The 22,043-nt window shown below is 42.7% G+C and overlaps 2 protein-coding genes across 8 annotated transcripts in view; one reads left to right on the top strand and one right to left on the bottom strand.

Annotated features, from left to right (window-relative positions):
- LOC125016292 (SREBF chaperone) overlaps positions 1-6,974 on the top strand; it is a 30,353-nt gene extending 23,379 nt beyond the window's left edge. For all 5 annotated transcript variants that reach the window (XM_047598714.1, XM_047598713.1, XM_047598712.1 and 2 more), the window contains 5 exons: positions 166-248; positions 376-542; positions 699-779; positions 921-1,127; positions 2,119-6,974. In XM_047598714.1, coding sequence (XP_047454670.1) covers positions 166-248; positions 376-542; positions 699-779; positions 921-1,127; positions 2,119-2,364 — 784 coding nt within the window. In that variant the 3' untranslated portion in view covers positions 2,365-6,974. The remainder of the gene's footprint in view (positions 1-165; positions 249-375; positions 543-698; positions 780-920; positions 1,128-2,118) is intronic.
- ptpn23a (protein tyrosine phosphatase, non-receptor type 23, a) lies at positions 6,975-21,467 on the bottom strand. Of its 3 annotated transcripts, none has more exons than XM_047598709.1 (24): positions 21,229-21,465; positions 19,467-19,541; positions 18,652-18,779; positions 17,951-18,027; positions 17,555-17,604; positions 17,343-17,474; positions 17,189-17,269; positions 16,959-17,090; positions 16,817-16,864; positions 16,381-16,437; positions 16,188-16,246; positions 15,985-16,064; positions 15,263-15,377; positions 15,117-15,182; positions 14,562-14,707; positions 13,766-14,083; positions 13,417-13,571; positions 12,978-13,309; positions 10,256-12,797; positions 9,844-10,028; positions 9,623-9,727; positions 9,159-9,297; positions 8,774-8,887; positions 6,975-8,258 (listed from the first exon to the last, which is right to left on the bottom strand). In XM_047598709.1, the coding sequence occupies exons 1-24, from the start codon at positions 21,310-21,312 to the stop codon at positions 7,689-7,691; spliced, it is 5,790 nt and encodes a 1,929-aa protein (XP_047454665.1). In that variant the 5' UTR covers positions 21,313-21,465; the 3' UTR covers positions 6,975-7,688. The 3 variants fall into 3 exon arrangements, with proteins under 3 accessions (XP_047454665.1, XP_047454664.1, XP_047454666.1); XM_047598708.1 differs by having other exon boundaries at positions 16,188-16,249; XM_047598710.1 differs by having other exon boundaries at positions 8,121-8,258; positions 8,740-8,887; positions 16,188-16,249; positions 21,229-21,467.
- Between the last annotated feature and the right edge of the window lie 576 nt (positions 21,468-22,043).

The raw sequence follows: 22,043 nt of genomic DNA on the forward strand, positions 1-22,043 counted from the left end.
TCAGAAGATTTTCTTCCTATCACATCACATGTAGACTGTATACAAAACCAGAAAATTGCAGCTGAGCGAACAATTAAATCCAGTTAAAATGTAACTACACCTTCTTCCTTAAGAATGTGTAATGGTAAAGTGTGAGAGTTTTACATGTCTCCTCTTCCTCCTCAGAATCGTGGCGGCTCGGCTGAACGGTTCCTTAGATTTCTTCACTGTTGAGATAAACAAACCTCTGGGTCTGTTGCAATACAGAGGTGAGGCTCAGTGTATCTTATATTACATATTTTACTACACATATAAACCCAGACAGTCCCAGAAAGATGAATCAGGAGGAAGAAATACATTTTATATGGGATACTTAGAATGTTCCTCCTCCTGCAGGTGCTCCTGGGCGAGGCAGCATGCCTCCATCTCCCTGTTACAGCAGTGAGGACGTTATCAGCTGCCAGCTCACACGCTCAGTACAGTGTGCTCACCACAAGCCGATCACAGTGCTGCGAGCAGCCGCCGGCAGGGTCGTCACCGGCAGCCAGGACCACACAGTCCGGGTAAAGCAGAACCAAACACTACCGTGTCAAGAATTAATGACATGTAACTCACAAAGGCCAACAAATACTAAAAATATGTCTGTGCCCTGGTTTCTCATAAAACAAGGTGGAAAACGCTACTAATACTTTTCCTCTTTGTCTGTGTTTATTGGACAGGTTTATCGCCTGGAGGACTCGTGCTGTCTCTTCACCCTGCAGGGTCATTCTGGGGGGATTACAGCCATTTACATAGACCAGGTCAGTCAAATAAGGGCGACATCTCACTGCCTTTCCAAAATTCAAAAATGCCCAAAATGCTTGAGACACAACGTAATTTAGAGCCACATATAAGGCACTATAGCATTGATGTAGAAAGAGCCTGTCTGTCGTTCCCCTCAGACGATGGTTCTGGCGAGCGGTGGGCAGGACGGCGCCATCTGCCTGTGGGACGTCCTGACAGGAAGCCGCGTCAGCCATGTTTATGGTCACCGTGGCGACGTCACCTCATTGGTCTGCACCACCTCTTGTGTCATCAGCTCAGGACTGGACGACCTCATCTGTATCTGGGACCGGAGTACTGGGATCAAACTCTATTCAATTCAGCAGGTGTGTGTGCGTGTGTATTTATATAACAGTATAATTTCCATTTAATTTTTATATTGTTTCATGTGAATAATTTGTTACTAGTAAGTAGTAATTATATATTATACATACACCACATGTAAGATGTTACAGTCCCTTGTGTCAAGATCCAAGACAAAACCCATTTAGAAGCCCAGTCAAACTGGGGAAAAAAAACAACAAAAAAAAACGAGGCTAGCAGCCAGCTACTAACCAGCAAATAACAAATAGACACCAGCCAGTATAAGGAGCAATGTCTAAATTCTATTTATAGATTGTCAATAACCTCCATAGTCCAAACAATACTGCTATTTGTGTAGTTTTGTAGGTATGTGCTGCACCTGTCATTATCAGTTTAGTACTGTAATGATTTACAAAATAAGGTATAAAGAGGTTAAAATAATGAACTGAGTGTACATACAGTGTGTCAGTGTGTTATGATAGATATATCACAAGTCATGGACATAAGTGTTTGGATAAGTGATAATCTTTATACTAATGTATTATACAATAAGAAAGAAGAAAGATAATTATTTATCCTGTATTGATCCCACTTTCTGGCTGGCCACAAGCCAGAGATTGGAAGAAAAAAAAAAAACTGGATACCCAAAAATAAAAAACCTAAACTACCCACTGGTCATTAAGAAGTTATTTGGATGAAATGTCTCACCTGTGTTTCAGCTCTTAGGGCGTATTCACACCAGGAAAGTCCGATAGTTAAGATAACCGAGTCCCAGCTATAGAGGTGGTCTCGGTTCACTTGTCTGCACCAGAGAAAAAGTCTGCTTCAAGCGGACTAAACGAGCCTGGTGTGAATACGCCCTTAGATTTACTGTGACCTTTATGCCTAAGAAGGTTCCCAGACCTCAGACCTATCTGTAGAAGATTCACTAAATTTGTAATGATTATTTAATGCTCTGAAATGTAATAAGCAGCTGTTTCTTACCTTTTTGTCTTCTCTTCCTCTCCTCACCAGGAGGTGGGTTGTGGGGCCAGTCTGGGAGTGATCTCAGAGTCTCTGCTGGTGACGGGGGGCCAGGGCTGTGTCTCCTTCTGGGACCTGAACTTTGGAGACCTGCTGCAAACAGTCTACCTGGGCCAGAGTAGTGACGGTCAGGGCGTCCGGCAGTTGCTGGTGCTGGACAACGCGGCCATCGTCTGCGACTTTGGCAGTGAGCTCAGCCTGGTCTATGTGCCCTCAGTGCTGGAGAAACTGGACTGAGGAGCGTCGGCTGCAGATGTCGGTGGGAACACTCAGAACATTGGGGTTTCTGCTTTGTTGTTTCTGACATGTGGATGGGACTTGAGCTGTGTACGAGGTTATTTTTGTGAGGCAGTGAGACATTATTAATGGCAGTGAGGAAGAAAAGCTGACTGTTGAACCTGCTGCATTTTATCAGAGCCGTCATGTTAATGAAGGTCATGGGGTTTGTCAAAGAAAAGCTGGACGCGTCTCACCGTAAGAGAGTTTGCCAGTTCCCAGATTGTGTGTGCCCACGCTCATGTGTTTTTATTTTGTGGATCTGCCCTCTATGCTGCTGACACGGGTGGGGCTTCACTCGCCCAGTGAGGAAGATAAAACAGTCTCTTCTTCGTCATATTCCTGCTGTGCCGTTGGTTGGACAGCAAAGTGCAGCCACAGTGATCTGGACACATGTGCAGCCTGTTGGGACAAACTGAGCAATGTGTGTGCGTTTTTGTGTGAGAGAGGCTGAATGAGAAATGAATGGAACCCTTTTTATGGCAAACACTGGTGAGAACAAAAAACGATATACTGATTGGTCATGTGTGCAGTATGTGAGGGAGAACTGATGATTACTGTATAAAGTGAACCTCCAGAGGGGGCTGTTTTTATATGTATAGATCTATTATTTATTAGCGATACATTTTTGGATAACACTTTGTTTATGTTTGCTAATCCTAGCTCTTAAAGGAGAATATAATAATGCAGAAATAAATGTAAGAAGGTGTTTGTTTGGCAGTGGTGGGTTGGGCTTGGTTATAAAGTGATTATTTGTAATATTGAGCTGGAAGCATTTGTTGTGATGGAGTTGGGGGGCGGGGGGTGGGGCTTCGGCCCCTGATTCTGGGGTTACTGATGCTGTACTTGGGGGTCGCTCTGCCCCCTGTGTGTTACACCTTCATCAGACTACCTCCATTTTCCTAATCACATGAGTTTTGGACGACTGATGTGGCTCTGCACGGGCCGTGATTGGCTGGCGTCATGTTTACAGTACATTGGTATTGTTTTCTTTTTTTTTATATAAATTGTGCCCTTTACAGATTTTTATCACTGTGTACTGGCTCAACTTAAACTGTTTTTAATCCAGGATTTAAATTTTTACCACAAAGGTTCTGGAAATGGGACCGAAGTAGATTTTCAGTTATTGATGCAAACTTAAGCAGAGTCCATCTTAAAAAGTGTCCTCTTCCCGTAAACGGTCAGTAAAAACTTGAAGAAAGGCAAATAAGTAGTCAATATATATTAAACTGAACTGAACTTTAAAGACATTGCTTGGTTAAATGTCCCCATAAACTGGTTATAGATGACATATATACTGTTTGTGTGTATGTCATACATATGATTGTGTTAAAACTGAAAGTCTGGATCATGACTGCTAATTTCAATAATCAATGCATGTGAACCCAGCTTTACTTGAATTAGATTTTCATTTTATTAAGTGTAAAAAGGTGTCTAAAAAAACTCTTTAGTGGACCAAAAAGCAAATTTAAAAGAAACATTAGTATTCATTGTCTCTTTCCTCCCACAGTCATTTGTAGAGCAGCTCTTCATCAAGTGTAAAATATTGATATAGGACGCCCGGTCTTAAAGGTCACTGGCTGGAACTGGAGGCTGAGGAATCCAGACACAGGAGATGACTGGAAAGCAAAGCAAGGCAGGTCCCTCGTTTCTCGTGATGAGGATTTGAGGATTCGAAAAGTAACTGCAGCCGTGGGAGCAAGAAACTACTGATGTTTCAAGACAGACATATACGCTCACTTGCCAGTGCATTAGGTACACTAGTGAAAAGGAGGGAATTCTAGTGGAACAGTCTGGGACTAAATCTGAGCTTCAGGAACATATTCAGCATTTGTTTAAAATAACTTTAAACTGTTTTCATTGTGGAGGACACTTATAATTCAATCCAGTTTAACAGCACCAAAAACCTCATCCTCCAAAGTGAGTGATTACCCACTTTCCTGTCACTGGTTCAGCAGTTTTCACTAGTAACTGGTAAGTGAGTATAAACTCAATAAACACTTTCATGTTTGTTTTCTCCAAAAAAGTCCCTTATTCACGCTTATGCTCGGATTCAGCAGCTATAAAAATGGGATCCTTGTCTCTGAGCACTGAGGGATAACAGTCCACTCACTAGATTTGACTCCCAGTGTCCAGCTCCTGGTTTAAGTACCTATACAATGAAAATCTATTCCTCTTGAAAGAGTTGATATCTTATACTTAACAACCTAGTTTATGCCATTAGTTTACACCCAGTAGTAGTCAGTCAGGGTACATTCATTCAGTGCCTTCATGTATGAACTGATAAGTGATCACTTACAGAAACCTGGATTTCTGTTGGATTTCTAGATGCTGCTCTGCTTTCAGACATGAAGTGGAAGTAATATCCCTTAACTGATAATCTATCATCATGAATGAAAGTACAAGTACATGAGTGAAAGTACAAGCTCAATCCCCAGACAAAAAAAAAGATATAATTTATAAAGTGATCATAAGTTTTGAGACATTTAACCCCTCCTTTTCTAATCAGTGCCTCTTTCAGCTCTGGATAACTGGCTATGTTTACATGGATAATATTTCTTCTGTCCTACTGGGTGTTTACATGCCACAAAAAACTTTGTTGCCAGGCTCAAAGTGGCTCTGCCTGCTGTGGAAATGTAACAGAAAATGTTTGACGACAGCATATTCATTAAACAGAAGAAGATGACCCACGCTGATGAGCAGAAAGAATCGGTTTATTATAACCACAGAGAAACATACAGATCAATCACATGACTGTGATGATGTGTAGTGTTCGTGGAAACGTAGGCCCTGGTGAAAGAATGAAATCTTTCAAGTTTTAATACTTCTCCCGAGCTTTCACTAACAACATCCAGAATGTATACCATCATCCTCCATCTTTGTTGAAAGTTTAAGAAATGTCCAGCCAGGTCCTCTGTCGTAAACACTAATTCAATGCACTACTAACCCTCTCCGATGCACATGCTCACACAGGCACTTTTACAAACATCAGCTTCCAGGAGAGGTGAATGAAACTAGCTTTCACACCTGCAGCAGACAGTCACATGTCAAGGCCTGCGGTGTTGGTTTGACTGGGACATCAGAGGTGCACAGTTTCCATGCAGGGACCAGGCAGCGCCTTCATCCCACTGAAACCAGGAAAGCAGCCTCCTGTGCACTGTAGGCTGTGTTCATTTATTTACTTCTGTGTTGTCTATTGTGTAGTCTAGAATGCTTTTGAAATGGGAAATGCATAGTTTTTAGATTTCTTTTAAAACTTTTTTTTTTTAGCAATGTGAACTGGAGTTAAAGTTTGACATTTTGGGAATTACACTTTTCTGTGGCATTCAAATGAGGACCAGCGGTTACACTGGGTTAGCTTTAGCACCAAGACAGGAGGGAAAAGTGGGCTTCTCAAAATGTAGCAGCGCCTCTGAGGCTCACCAGTTATAATGTGTGGAAATGACCATTTTACATGGCGAGAGCCACTAAAACAAGGACAACTGGACTTATTGAGTCTTCTCAGACATTTCACGACTTCATCCAAGTGCTTTCTTCTTTTCTAAATTTATGGGTGCTTTTCTCCATACTCTAAGAACCGCTCATCATGAACACCAAGGATACAGGTTCAGGTTAATCACTTTGAACTGAAGATGCTACTTGGATGAAAGACTAAATCTATTTAAAAAAAAAAAAACTCATATGAATGACAGATAACTGTCACAGATATAAAGAAATGGTTGCAATGAGATGACAAGTAAAGCTGTAAATGTTCCAGACCTAACCGATTTATTCTGTGACCACTGGAGCTTCTGTTGCGTGGTTATTCACTTGTGTAGTGATTGTTGGAGTCTGTTTAATTTCCAGTAAAATCCCTCACATGAGGATTATAAGTTCTACTTATCTGTGGATGATTTGCACTTAGGTCAGAGATCATCAGAAATCTTGATGAGATTACTGAAAATTCAACCAAAATACACAGCATTTAAATATTGTCGGCCAAATTCACAGAATATTTAAGTGTGACTGAAGTGACAAAGTATTTTCCAAAATGTCAAACTATTACTGTAAAGGAAGGAGGAAAGGGAGGGTGGTGTGGCTATTTAAGTCTTTGCTTCTTCATCTTGAATGTTACTGGTTCGTACTGATGGACTTGGCCTTCTTAAAGGAGCATAGCCAGCAGGTTGCTTTCAGGTAATGAGCCCAGTTTATTAAAGGAAACCTTTTTTTTGCCGTTCTAAGTTTCCAACAAACCTTTCTACCCCGTGCCTTTCATTCATATTGGGAGTGTGCGGGGGCAGCCTTCACATAGTATCTTCGCAATAAATGTCAGAAGCCCGAAATCCTCCTCCAGCTGTGAGTAGAAATTATACTCTGTAACTTTTCACATCTGTCAAGAGAATTGGGATCAGAGAAAGGGAGAGGAACACGAACATAGTCTGTAAAACCCCACGTCTGCTCCATTCCTCGGCTGGCTACAATCTACGCAGGCTGGAGTATCAGAGGTAACTTATTTACTGTTTTGTAACACAAGGAAAAAAAAGAACAAGACTTTGTACTAATTTTCAAATAAAGACGCTTTGATACAACAATTGTTTTGTCTACTGGATTTATTTAATATTTGTACAATAATGAAAGATTAGTCTTTTTTTTTTCCCCAGAGGGGCAATTTCTTTTGGAATAGTATTTAAGATATTTACAGTATTAGAAAGAAAAATAATCAACTTGTTAAGACGTGCTGATTTGTATTCCTCTCTGTGTTACCATGATGACTGAGCTATTCGCTCCACCCAGCTCCTGTTCCTGCCCGTGACTCCATCCATTGTTCCATCATCTTTCAAATCAATCCCAAGGAGCAGCCAAGCATGGTCACACTAGGGTGATGCCTTGACACTCACCTGTGAAGGGAGCTGTGAAAGTGGAGTGCATGCTGGGAAGTTTTTCATTTTTGGTGGGGCCTAGTGCAGAGGTGCTTCCATCCACCACAGACAGACAAAGAAAAGCAGCAAAGAGCAACAGGACGAATGAAGGACAAGTGCAAAGTGATCTGGTCCCAGCAGCCAATAGTGATGCGTTTAGTGTCTCAGGGATCACAACGCTGAAATAGTAATACACTCAAATTCAAAACTCAACCGCTACTGTTTGCCACCAGGCACGTCTTGGTAATCAACCACACTAAAATGTCTCCCAGGATTCTGTGTTTTTTTTGTGTGTTTTTTTTAATTAAAAGCAAGGTTAGAAAGAAATACAGGCCTTGGCTAGGGCCTGGTGATGAAGTTAGAGAGTGGCAGCAGTCTGTTTACTCGTTACTTGTTGAGGGTCCAGAGAGGGTCCAGGCTGCTGAGCGGATCATCGCCTTCATCACCTCGAGTCCCGTGGAGACCTTGGCCCTCTGCTGGCTGTAGGAAGCTCTGCTTGGTCACCCGCTGCTTTCCTCGACCTCCTCCGTCCATGGAGAAGGCCTCAGGTGTCAGCGAGGCCAAGAGCTCCAGGGACGATGGAGCCGGTGCAGAGGAAGGGGGGGGGCTGATGCTGGGAGAAGCTGCTGGGGCTGACTGGTGGTTGGGTGCCAACGGAGCAGAGGGGGAGACAGCATCCAGGCCATTAGGTGGTGGAGGAGAGTGAGTGGGGGAGGTGAGAGGTGGATTGAAGGAGGATGGGGGCTGTTCATCTGTGGGAGCACAAGGGTCCTGGTGCAGGGCAGGTAGGATAGTGTCAACTTGCTCCTCCAAACCATACGGGGCCCCAGCCTCCATGGCTGGGTCTGTGGCACTCGGTGGCCGGATGCTGAGCTTAGCGATGGTGGCTTGGATGGAGCTAATGGGCATGTCACCACCAAGGACGATATCCTGCTGGGACTCCTGTCTGGAGTAAGGCTGCAGAACAAGGGGCATGTTCAGATTAAATAAGAGGAAGAAAAGAAGGGAAATCAAGCTCTGGCTCCATCTACTGCTGTGACACTCCTACAGAAAGTAAAAGCAGTACCTCCTCTGACCAGAGCTCGTAGAATTCCTTTGGAACAATCAGGTGTGCGAAATGTAAACAAATACAAACATTCAAATCAGATAAAAGTTTTTAAATAAGTCTTTAAATCTGGAGCTACCAATGACTGAGATGACTAAATTCTACCACAAATCCTTCCAGATGTCTTCTAATGTATTAATAATAACATTCAAGGAGCTTCCTATGTAGAATGTCCTTTTTGTACATATTTTATTTGGAGATCTTTTTTTTCTTTTAATAAACCAATTCATGAGCAGGTAATCAGTTGCAGCTGTTATACAATAAGGTCTAACTCAAGCTACAGCTTCAGACCGAAGTTCATACTACAGGCAGGTGACCAAAGCATTTTATCACCTGAACAGAGACTTGAAGAAGAAGAGCATCAAACCTTTGTGGCTGCACAGTTGGTGTTCTTGCTGCAGGTGGCTGTCGTGATGCCATGGCGCTGAAGAACCTGCTCAGCGTGCTTCAGCACAGCCTCATAGCAGAACTTCAAATGGAGCTTGAGACAGATACAAAATAGTATTAATATAAGGATTGTTAATGGATTCTGAGACTCAGCGACTGAACTGTACCTGTAATACGTACTGTACTGTAATAATAGTCCCTGGGTCAGCAGGTAATGTTTTTGATTTGTAAATGTTAAAATAAAGTCTGTTAAATAGTTACATTTGGGTAATATGGTCCTTATAAAGTTAAGATTCATCATTCACTGCCTCCGATACAAGTCATGGACCCCAAAGACAACTTTTGTATTTCTGCATGCATCTGACCTTCTCCTGTAGCATGTTCTTCCGCTGTTGTCTCATCTTCTTCACCAACAGCGGGAGGTCTGGGATCCCATTTCCTGCCTCCAGCTCCTGCAGGGCCGCGTACAGGAGACAGAAGGCGCCAGTACGTCCAACACCAGAGCTGAGGTACAGATGTAAATGCTGATGAGTATTTTTCAACTGTGAAGCTAAAATAACGGGTTTGTATCTGCAGTGATCAAAGGATAATTATTAAAATAATTATTAAAAATGGAAAGCTACAGGCTTTCGATCTGGAAATTAGATTCCTAGATCCCAGGAAGTCATTCAATAGTAAAACTAAAAATAAATAAATTAAAAAAAAACAGGTTCATTAGGGTTCCTCTGACCACATTTAAGGAAAAGTGTTTCAAGCTGTTCTGAATGGCTAAACTTTGTAATGTGAGTGAAAAAATGATGAGATGAAAAGCCATAAAAAATAGAATCACCTGCAGTGCACCACCACAGGTGTGTGCAAGGGCCTCTGGTGGAGGTAGTGTCCATGAACCTCCTGGATGAATCGCAGCAGGTTGCTCTTGCTATCAGGAAGACCCCTAATGAGATGCAAAGACATGATGAAACACACTTTAATGAGATGACCTGAATAAATAATAATCCCCTCCAGCTAATCGCTAAAAAAACAAGACATGTTTCTCATCAAATGACTCACAGCTCCGGCCAGGATGTAAACTGGAGATGAACAACGGTGCGTTTGAGGCTTTGGTCGCGGTACTGCAGGCTGATCATGCGCTCCATGTGAGTTGGTGTCGTCTTCTGTGTGGTGAGGCTGAGTGTGATTGGTCCCTGAGAGAGCTGCTGGCCGCGCTCTGTTGGGAAGTAACGCAGAACCTTTCCCTGGGAAACATTACAAAGACGTTAAACACAGACACCAAAAAACAAAACCAGTAAAAAAAAAAAAAAAAAAAAATCATTGTTTGTTGTGGACAGTTTAAAGAGTTTACTATCAGACTAGCCCCACAAGTATTTTAATCAATGGTAAATATTAAAAAATACATTTGATTTTTTTTTTTGCAACCATGTGTTGTTTTAATAACTTCTACTGGGTGATCTCAGTTCTGTACCTTATCCAGTTCTTGCTCTGAAACCAGCATGACAATCATTGACACTTTCTGCTCATACACCATCAACCAGAAGTCTGCTGCGGTGCCAGTGAGTGGAGCCTGTGTGGCAATAAGGCGTGGGCAGTATGGCGACAAGTCTTCCACGTAGCTGGCGTTTATGTAGTCATCTTTGCCTGAATGCAGCACCACACGGTTAAGGTCATAGGGCATTACATCCTGATGACGGTTCTTCATGGTGTAGCAACGAGCAATAGCAATGGAGAGCTGGCGGGCGTCCTTTTCCTGCTGGTCCTGTAGTTCTTTCCAGCGGGCATCCAGAACCGACAGGCCCCCTTCATTTTCTGACGGGTGCTCTAGGGAATCTACCTGGGCTCTGTAACGTTCCAGTTCACCATGAAGACGGGCGACACGCTCTGGGGCTTGGTATGGGTCCCCTTGGATCAGGAGGACCCCCTGGGAACTCTTCCTTCGACGTTCACCATCCTGTGGGTCAGCTTTGGTGGGTTGCAGGACATTGGTCGGGGCCTTGACGCCTCCAGGCTGACTCTCTGGACTCGAGGAGAGGAGGTCATCTGTGCTTGAGTTCTGCCGTTGAAAAAGTGATGTGGAGGGAGAAACAGCAGAGGGAGAGGGAAGAGTGTGTGGGGCTGTGGCTCCAGGAGTGGTGGCTGGTGCGGGTCTCTGCTGGGGGTTCAGACCCAGAGATGTAGGACCAGGAGAGGGCGATGGAGATGGGGCAGGGGAAGGGGAAGGTGGGATAGTGTTGGGTGGTTGCACTGCTGTAGGGCCTCCAGGAGAGGGCTGAATCATGTGCTGAGCAGGAGGGGCATGTGGAACATGTGGGACAATGGCAGGGGGTTGCTGTGGGGCACTCTGAGGTACATTAGGTCCTGGAGCTGAAGGATACATAGTAGAAGGCTGTGGATGTGTCATAGGAAGAGGAGCCTGAGGCTGCTGCGGAGCAGCAGGTTGTGGTGCCAGGGGCTTCTGGGGCATCATTGGAGTCCCTCCAGGGTAGCATACTCCCCCAGAATGAGGAGGCTGAGACTGAGGTTGACTGGGCATCCGCATTGGCTGCTGGGGTAGAGGAGGCTGACCAGGGTGGGGGTGATGTTGTGGGGGTAGAGAATTGGGGGGCACTTGGGACATATGGCCCCTTGGCATGTGGACCTGAGGACCAGGAACCATATGAGGTTGTGAAACAGGAGGCATCTGAGGGTGATGAGGAGTCTGATTTGGTTGGCTAGAGGAGGGTATGTAGTTCTGTGAGACTTGAGGCATTGTCTGACTTGTGGGGGGCATCTGTGGCCTAGGACCACCTGGTATCTGCATCTGTAGGTGCGGAGGGATCTGCTGTGCATTAGGGGGCACTGAAATATGTTGTGGTTGTGGCATGATGTGTTGGTGATGAAATGCATTGGGCATCTGTTGGTTAGGATGGGGAGGGTAGGGTTGAGATACAGGGGGTGGTGGTTGTGAAGTTGCAGGCGTTGGTGGATGTGCAGCCTGAGGGGGCATCTGAACCTGAGGTGGCCTTGGAATAGTGCCTGGGATCATCTGAGGGTGCTGCTGTGGCACATAGCCCTGTGGAGTCTGGTAGCCCTGGGGTATCTGAGCCTGAAAGCCATTTTGTTGATGTGGCTGCAGGTGACCTGGGAAAGCCTGTCCATACTGGTGAGGAACACCAGGCATATAGCCATGTGGGTAGGCTTGCTGGGTGTGGAGAGGAGTATGAGGGCCAGGAATAGCCCTTGGTCCAGGGGGATAACCCTGAGGGAGTGGTTGTCCAATGGGCTGAGGGTACTGCTGTGGATGCTTCTGTGGATGTGACTGTGGTGCAGGTGTATGGCCTGGGCCTTGAATAGGGACCCCTGGTTGGGTCATATACTGAGAATATGCTCCTATCTGTGGGGGTACAGAGTAGCCAGTTGAGGCTGCGGGTAAGACAGGGTGATGTGGTGTAGGGGAGTAACTGGGGATAGGGCCTTGGATGCTGTCTACAGTGGTTGTTGAGGGCCGCACTGGGACAGGGGCAACAGGGCCTGGGTGGGGAGCTTGGGGAGGGGGTGGTCTATAACTGGACACCACTGCTTGGGTGGGCATTTGTTGAGGCCTCTGTGGAGACATCTGAGGGAGGGGCCCAGGTGGTAGGGGTCCTTGTGTTGCCAGACCCCCTGAAGTAGGAAACTGAGCTATCCTTGCCAGAAGCTCTGGAGGTGGGAGGTTGGCAGGGAAGCGAGGAAGACCAGCGGCTGGAGCACCAGGCCACGGCAGAGACGCGCTTCCACCCAAGTTTGCGCAAGGTGGGATAAAGGCTTCAGGACCAGGAAGACGAGCTGCAGCGGTAGGGAGGGAAGGAATGTCAGGGGGGAGGCTGCGGAGGTCTTCAGGCAAGTCACCACCCAAGGCTAAGATGGCTGCACTGAGCTGGGCTAACTCTGGATCATCTAGGCTTGAACAAGCGGAATCAACATCAGAAGCCTTGGCTTTAAGGGAGGGCTTAGCTGCTGTGGGCCGTGCTGGAGGCTTCTTCTGGGTCTCTCTGAGGAGGGGACAAAGCATAGAACAGTGGTACAACATCAAAAATGCTTTTGTAGAAAATTTGTAGGGAAAAATCAAAGTAACACTGTCATGGTAATTCACTTCTTTAACTAAAGAAGAATCTTGTCTAGTCATCTTTTGATTTCAATAAAAGAAGACTAAGTCCGTAAGTCTTCCTTACTTTTCCAGGATGGGCTTCCTTTCATCTGTCCTGGTCTGACAGAGGGCCTTTGCTCTTTCCAGCAAACGTGATGCTTTGGCCTCCAGGTCATCATAGAACTCTTTTCCTTCCTGGGACTTCTTCATCAGGTCCTCATAGGCTTCGTATGAGCCTACCAGTCCCTGGACAGTGCTGTTCCACTGCTGCTCAGTCTGGCTCAGACCCTTACGAACGGAGGCGTACTGAACGTTTGCCTCAGTCAGGGCCTTCAAGATGTTTTCTTGAGCTGCAAGGTTCTGGTCAATATACACTTTCACCTGCTCATACTTCTTCAGCTGCTCCTCAAATATACGCTGGAAAGAATGATATATAACAGCAAAATCTCTTTATAACTGACAAGTGCATGTATCATTTTAATTTGAATTTCTTTCTTATGTGTACTTAAGGAAACTTCAAATACCTTCATGTCTGCTCTGTCTGTGGTGACAAGGGTGGATGTAATGTCATCCTGCTGAATGAGGTCACGAAGCTGTTTTTCCAAAGAGCTCCTCTGTTCCCTCATCTCCTGCACCTTACCCAGGATTCGCTTCATACACTGAAGCCCTGCTACTTCCTCTGAATACACACATGTAAATTTGTTCACATTTACAGTTTATTTATTAAAATTATATTCAGAATCTGGACGTTGCACTAGGTATATTTCACAATCTATTTGCATTTTATATTGGCAAAACACTTTTTACGTTTATCCTACTTATTTAAAGAATCTAAATGTCACTAATTACAGTACATTACAATTACATCCTCACCTTCACTGAGCTGGGGCCGCGGTAGGGCGTCTCTCAGACTTTCTAGCGGGCCTCCTAGTAGCCGCAGATTACTAATGTGCAGATTCATGGCCCTGTGGAGCTCAGTATTGGTGAAACTGGCCTTTTCGTGGGCCTCCATATACTTCTCTAGGTCCCTTCGGATTTCAGCCAGAGTGTGGCTCTGTGAAGCTGGGTGCACCTCGCCTGCAGTGGGGCCTCCAACCTCCTGAAGAGTTCGCTCACCAGCTTCGTCTGCCTCTAGGACATCTCTGATCTCCTTCAGTGAAGATTCCACATCGGTGAATACACCAGAGAGCACTGGAAGGATGTGAAAGGCATTAGTTATAGAGATGCACACAGCAAAACAGAGAAGAAAACACAAAGACATAGACAAGGCGTTTTAATTTCAGGGTAGAAATTATGTATATGCATACACCAGCAATAATAGATGTGGTACTGCAGTAACACCATGGATGCCATGACAGTTTTTTTCCTAGAGATAATTCCAGTTTTGCATGAACAAAAGCCTTCCCTCAAAGTGCAGACAATTTATTTCAATGGACTGTGTTCTTGGTCAAGACCCTCAGCCCCCAGTTGCTCCCAGTGCATGGCACTGGTGTGTGAATGTGTGTGTGCTTGTGTGAGCGAATGGATAGACGCGTCTGTGACCGTATAGTGCTTACCATACCAATAGGTAGCAAGGCGCTACATAAAAGCAAGACCATTTACCATTTCTATACAGTCTATGATCTGAACATAGCTATAGTGTGTTTGTGCGAGTGTTTGAAGCACCAACCCTGCATAGACTGAATAAGGCTCTTAACGGTGTCAGGTCGGACGCTGAGAGCAGCGCACTTCTCCATCAGGACTGGAGGGATATGGCTGTACATGTCCAAGTTGTCCACAGACTCCGGCTCCAAGCCCAGAGAGTCCATGAACTGTCTGAAGGAGGAGATGAGGCCAGTCAGTGATACAGAAGCAAAAGTCGATGTCTATAACCAGGATTGTGCTATTAATTTTTTGTGTGGCAATTTACTATAGTTATTACTATTATCATTATATTATCATTATTGTCTTGTTGTACCAAGATGTCCAAAGGTCTTTGTTCTCAATTCAAGACATAAACTGTGAATTATGAAATCTGGACTACATTCACACACTGCCAAGAATACAATGGTTTGTGCTTTGTATGTATGACCACCTTAAAAATTCTGAGGAAAAAATTATTGAAGCGTGGCCAAGCTACCAGCGCTTGTTAGTGGCTACTGACAGAAATGTTGTTATAAGGAATTGTCAGATACCTTAATATAATACACTACTGTCAATTAGTCAGATACACTCATGTACTCACTCTAGTGTTTCATTCTTAGTTTCAATCTTGGCCATGACGTCTCTTAGCAGCTTTGCTTTCTCCTCACTGGAAAAAGCATAGACATGAATAATCTTTCTTAATGCATAAAAACTAACCTGAATGTAACATCCACAGATGGTGCCTACCTGTATAGAGAGGATGCTTCATGGGCAGCCATCGGCACTAACTTGGAAAACAGGTCTGGTCCAGTGACACTGGGGTCAGTGGGATTGACTGGCAGAGCCTTCACCAGTGGAGCGCCTGAAACAGGTTTTAGAATTTGAGCAAGCCCAGTAATATTAAGGTCATTCTTTCTAAGAACTGAAGATATTAAAGAATCAAAAGACAAGTATTCTGCAACAAAATCCTCTGCTTTTGTCTGACCAAAAATGAACTTCAGAAAAATCGAAAATGAACTTGTTCTAGATCTTAGGTATATATTGTTGTTTCCATAGACTTCTGTAATACAAAACAGCTTTGCCCAAACAAAAGAAGCAATTTGTATTTATCAATGTTGAGAAATTGCAGTGAGCAGCTATTATAATCAAAATCAACTGCCAGATGACTCCACACTGAAAACAACTTCTAATTTACATAAACAAAACAAAACAAAAAAAAATAGTAATGGTAGCTGCAATTAGATGTTAATTCACTCAATGAACAAACTGTAAGTGTAAAAGGTCAGGATTATAACTCATCAGAAAGTCACAGCCGACCAAGTTAAGGCCATTAGACACACAGTATGCTATTCATATCACTGCGCATATTTACACTCAACAACTCTATATAAACAAATCCATGTGCAAATCTAGTTTTACATACACACACCAATAAAGGCACTGATAAAGGCACTGAGGCTCCCTGTTACCTTTGACTGACGCAAGAGTCTCCAGAGAAGGAACGGTCTCATGATAGATGAAGTCATTGTCTTTTTTGGCAGAATTAAACCTACAAGTTGAAAGAGAAAGTAATTAAAATAAAACATTACCATTTCTTTCTAAGGGTTTCCAAAAAGACACCTGTTATATAACATATAAATGACATATCTGTTACATAAAACTAATTGCATACTTTCCACCAATGACATCCATAGTGAATCTCAAGGCCTCTTGCACACTGTCAGGCTGACCCTGCTTGCCCCGAAGCAAAATGAAGGAGAGTTTAGTTTTGGAAAACAATGAGAACGTTGACACCAAGACAAGTTACAGTGACACTAATATAATCCTCTCATGTGCTCCAGGAAAATACAAGATAGATTTTGTACCTTGGCAAGCTTGATGGCTTCACTGAGCTTGTCCAAGGAGCTCTGCAGGTAAGCCAGCTGTAGGAAACAGAGCATTTAAGTCTTTCAGTTGATCATTAGCGCTAATTGCTAGTGCTAAATTATTTATTGCACAAACACGTGAACACAAATATTAGAAAAAAAAATTGGAACACAATGTGAAGCCCAGTGTTTGTATGTCCAGAGAAGACAAGAGGAATATAATGCCCCTCCCCCTTTTCTACGTTTTTAGCAGTTTTATAGTTCTGAAGTTAGAGTTGGTATTGTAGAACAGCTGTGAATGGTAATATTAGCAAATAACTGGTATTGAGAAAAAATAATATTGCAGATATTATAGCTACTAATTGAATGAGCATTAATTCTACACTGCTAACACCAATGCAGCAACAATGACAGCAACTATGTTGTTTGTCCCTACCCGTTCTCCGTACTTCTGCTGCTCCTCTGCCTGTTTTCCCATATGAAGCTGATGAGACACAACAACAACAAATAAACAAGTTGATATGTGCACGAAAGTACCACACACAAGAGCACAAACACTCGCCACATTAGACACTCACATGAGCGATGGCAGCAAAGTAGTAGATCTTCATCTGAACCAGCTTCTTCCAGTCTTTCTGAATCTTTCCCAGCATTGAGGCTGTCTCAGAGTTCTCCAGAGCTCTGCAGGCTTCTTTATAGTAATCCACCACCTGCAGCACAACAACCAATTTTATGAGCTTTTAATATTTAACTACTGACTGCAGTGATAGAATTGTAGATAATGCATGGTCATGGTTAAGAAGTTAACCTGAGCACTGATGCGGGCAACCAGGAAACTCTTCCTGTTGTCCAACATGGACTTCTCCAGAAGACACTCCTGAGCCTGGCCCTAGGAAGAATACACAGTTTGATGTGACACATGTATGAGTGAGTTTGTGCACATACTCATGTGTGTAACCTACCAGCATAAGGTTGATGTTGAGGTTAAGAATCTGGTGGCTCATATCCACGCTGAAGTTGTGGCTGAAATGGTCTCTCAGGTAGGAAAAAGCCCCTGCTGAGCACTGGAAGTGAGTGCATGACACCTTCATCCCCTGAACACAGAGTGCAGAGGGTCAGTGGGAGAGTGTGTACACTTATAGACACAGGTATTCTATCAGTGTGCATTTCTTACCTCCTCAGAGACCCTGTTATCCATGGCGCCCAACATAGAGTGGAGGGCTCCTACAGAGAATGCACAGACAAGATTTAGAAGGGCTTTACAAGGTGTTTGGTTCACATTCATTTAATACTTGTTCAGTTTCCAACACAAGCCATCTCAGTGGAAGTAAATACTGTTTTTGCCTTTTAAAAAACAGTTCCACATTTGACAGGCTAATATTGCAAGTACATAAAAAAGGGTTAATAGTTGCTCTAACGGTTCAAGTTGCAGGTGGAAAATATGAGGTCCAAGATATTTCTTTTAACTAGTTCATACATAAAATCAAAACCACTCACTAGAGCCATAACTGCTGCATCTGATTATGTCAGTGGATTAAAACAATTTAAGAGTTTGAACCAGATGACTCACCAAGATTGTAGAGGATACATGCTTGCTCATAACTGATGTCATCATGGGTGACTGTTTTTCCAGAGAATATTTCAGTCCTGAATTAAAAAATAAATAAATATATACATATAAATACACATACACACACACACACACACACACACACACACACACACACACACACACACACACACACACAATCAAAAAGGCAATGGATTTTGGATTTTTGTATATATCAGACATCAGTTCTTCTAATAGACTAATATGAGACTACATTAATACAGGTTACAAGTTCTGTAAAGCAAGACAACTTGGATTGTTACTGTTGAAAAAAAAATGAACTTCATTTAAAAAAAAAAAATGCTAGTATCAAACTACCTTTCAAAATAAAGAAATCACATTAGCTTCACGTCTTAAATGACTATAGACAGCATCTAGTTTGTGGACATGTAGACCCATTTTCATGATCAAATCTACTACAACATGGCTATAACTCAAACATTTGCTACATAGTGACACAGAAACTGATCATTAGCATTTGCCATCTTTTGTAGAATGTCTCTATTATTTTGTCACACTAAGATTTACACTGCAGAGCTCACACCCAGAGGACGCTGCAGTAACTGTAAAAGTCAATTTAGTACTACAGACTGTAGCAGGATGGGCACATGTGAATGCTTGTTCTTGTTCTACTAGTTCATCGTATTTCTGAGTGCTACTACCATGAGATGGGTACCGCAGCCTCCTGACTTGCTCCCATGGGTACTCGGCTTTGGAGGTAATGCAGCTGGCCGAAGTACTTCCTCAGTGTGCTGCAACCCTCGAAATCTCTCGTTACATTCACTGCGCTCTGTAAAACAGACACAGTGGCACTTAACCAGCCGTTTCCTGAACGTTCTGCGACAAAATCACCATTCTGAGAACACGCAGTAACCTGCTCCAGCTGTAGATTATTTAACAAGTTTTAGTGACAAAAGCTAAAGAGACAATATTTAGGTTTCATTTAGATGCTTATCATTTCGATGTTAGACTGAACCTATCCAAAATATTGAAAGCTTTAAACAATAAAACACATTACCTACTAATGTCCAGCTAACTTTCTGGTGGTAATGTAAACAGACTAATCGAAAACTAGCACCACTAAGAAAACATTAGGAGCTATTATGTCTTTGTTCTTATGATCTTCATCTTTAAGACCTTTTACAACAAATATCTATGATTATATTATGCTGAACAAAATATAATGTTAAATAATGACATTTTACACAATACTGGGGTTAAAAATAGTTTTATAGCAACATCAGACACTTTGAGGATAAATCATCATGTCATCTTCAACAGATGAGTGACTAGCACAGATCAGTAAAACTTTCAAAAATTGAGGAAATCCATTATCATTATGCAAAGCTTAAAATAATGGTATCCAATGGCCAAAACCACAAAATATTCAGGTCTTCATTAGACACCATTTAATGAGAAACATTCTGTAGCATGACAGCAGTCCCAAACACACAGCATTCATTCACACATTGCCCACCTGCCGCAGAGTCTCGAGTTTCTTCAGCTGTTCATTGTACTTGTCCGGATTCTCTCCATAGTTCTTCAGTATGAACTAGAGGAGACAGACGTGAAAGTAGATGAACAAACTGCTTCATCTTAAAGCTGTAGACATAACAACAGAATTGAATATTCTCTATTCAGGATTATTTACAGTGACTTTCAATTTCAGTAGCTAATTAATCATTATACGAATCTCAGACTCTGAAGATCTTTCATCATGCTTGGCAACGATTTTCCCTGTCCCCACAAGCCACTATAATAAGAAGCAAGCTACTTAATGTCAGGTCAAGTGGATAATCGTCCTGCAGACACACTCTTGTTTTTCTAGTTCTGTTTTAGCCTATAATTAAATCTTGGAAGCTGGAGGGCCACAAGACCACTGCGAAAGATGCACGATAACACAAAAACTGTCCTATTTTGACTTTCACAAGTCACCGTTGGTAGTTTGCTGGTGTGTCTTTTGATTTGGGTAGAGGGCAGAAATACTGGTAATTCAGACTTAAGATTTAAAAAACAGATGCAAGTTTCCTCTCACATAATATATTTACTATCATGTTGCAAGATGAGAACCAACAGATGAAATTTAAAAAAAACTACAACAGCAACAAGAAAAAACAATCCTGCCTCAATACTGATGGTAGTGATGGGTTAGTGAAATACTGTTCTTAAAGCATTCTTTAAGGAGAATGTTCAATGTATCAATTTGGGCCTGGTTACTGGAAGGAGTCACAAATTAGTCAAGAGGGCAAAGATCTCTCACTTTATCTGCATCTGTAAAATGGGACACCAGATAAAGACGAGTATAATGAAATCGAATGACCTGAAAATCCCTTCCTCTAAATATCAGACATACAAGTGATTTTAAAGTCGTAATCTCAGTTACCTTAATATGTGTAATTGAGCAAATTTGTGTTTTGCAAACTGAAATCCGCCAAATGTTAAGTCATTACAATATGAAAACAGAGATTGAATTGAATAGAGATGAGAAGGTGGACTTCATATAAACAGTTTACTCTCTGGCCATGTACAAAACATTCTTTTGCATGGCTGTTCTCTGACATGTACTACAAAACAGGAAACCTGGACTGGACATCAGTTTTCTTCTGATCGAAGCAGTGAAAAAGTGTTACTTGGTGACTTTTCTTTTCCCAATGATGCGACTATATATATATATATATATATATATATATATATATATATATAATATATATATATATATATATATATATATATTGGCAATATCAGGCTTTTTTATTATTATTATGCATTTCCTTTAGCAGACATTTCTGCTCTGGCTCAGGTGCATGTGACGATGAGATCACGGTTTGTTATTTTCATGTCGGCAGTCAGGCTGGGCCGGGAAGAGCCTGTCTGCTTACTTTAGAAATATGCACATTTGCCTTTGACGCAGTGTTTAGTTAATTTCTCGGGAGCTTATCACTTGTCAGTTAGTCAGTTGAAGGTTAAGTATGGACTTCAACTTGAGCCTCTAGCTCAGTTTTAGCTAGCAACCAGCTAGCTAACATTAGCAAACAATAGGCGGAGGTCTGTGGGCTTTGCAAGATTCCAGCTAGCTGGCAAGCTACTTGTTCTGGAAAATTCCCCAATAGCCACAGCTAACCCTCCGCTTTCAACTCAGAGAAACGCTAGCTTCTCGGCTGGGTTGTCTACCCGTACATAATCCTTCTTAGGTTGACTTTCGACCTCAGCCCTGTTGCTCCATTCCCCACCCAGCTCACCTGCCTCACGGACGGGCTGAACTGGAACTCCCCAGCCTCCTTCAGATCCAGCCAGATCATCGGCATCCGGGGGACCGCCTCCATCGCGGCCGGCTCCACGCGGGACTGTCAGCCGGTACGGTCTTAAAAACCCCGTTTGTAGTTTGGTGAACGGTAACGGTTTTCCAGGAGATAGCTTTCCCCAAACAACTGTGTCATGTATCGTTTTACACTTCAACCGGAAGCTGGGAACGTACGTGACGTAGCCCTGAATTACGTGAGCCCTTCTGGGAAATGTAGTCAGGTAAACAACCCAAGAAAATAATAATAATAATAATAATTCCTTTCAGTTGGATTCGGGTCCAATCAGGTACTGTTGAAGTGAGATCTTTTAAAAATACACAGTTTACATGTATGTGTTTAATGTGTCAAACAAAATGCTTTAGTATGCACCCAAATTATCTTCTTTTGTTGACTGTTTACAGTTGGATAGTTCAGTGATGTCATTTCAAATTAGATGAAATATGGTATTTTCAGTTTTAAAGTGACTTTATACATTAATGCATGCTTTAGAACATGTTACAGTGACGAACAGAAAATATAATCTATTATTAGGCCTATTTCATTGGGTTAAAAGGTGCTTGGAATGATTCGGTGGTCTAGTCCGCTTTTAGGAATTTAATAACAATTTCCTACATAGTCATAACCAACACTAACAACACAATGAGTTTGCTGTGATTTAACACAAGCACCCAGGAGCTGACTAGGCTGGAAAACACAGTTAAAACCCTCTCATCTCAGTTTTCCTGGCGATTGCTTTGATATTTGCTCTCATC

Source organism: Mugil cephalus, chromosome 11 (assembly GCF_022458985.1).
Source record: "Mugil cephalus isolate CIBA_MC_2020 chromosome 11, CIBA_Mcephalus_1.1, whole genome shotgun sequence".
Lineage (NCBI taxonomy): Eukaryota > Metazoa > Chordata > Actinopteri > Mugiliformes > Mugilidae > Mugil > Mugil cephalus.

Coding starts and splice junctions, on each gene's coding strand:
- ptpn23a (XM_047598708.1), bottom strand. CDS start 21,312: ATGGAGGCGGTCCCCCGGATGCCGATGATCTGGCTGGATCTGAAGGAG. Junction 9,298..9,622: donor CCTGTGGTGGTGCACTGCAG/GTGATTCTATTT, acceptor TCTGTACCTCAG/CTCTGGTGTTGGACGTACTG. Junction 8,259..8,773: donor CCAACTGTGCAGCCACAAAG/GTTTGATGCTCT, acceptor CTTGTTCTGCAG/CCTTACTCCAGACAGGAGTC.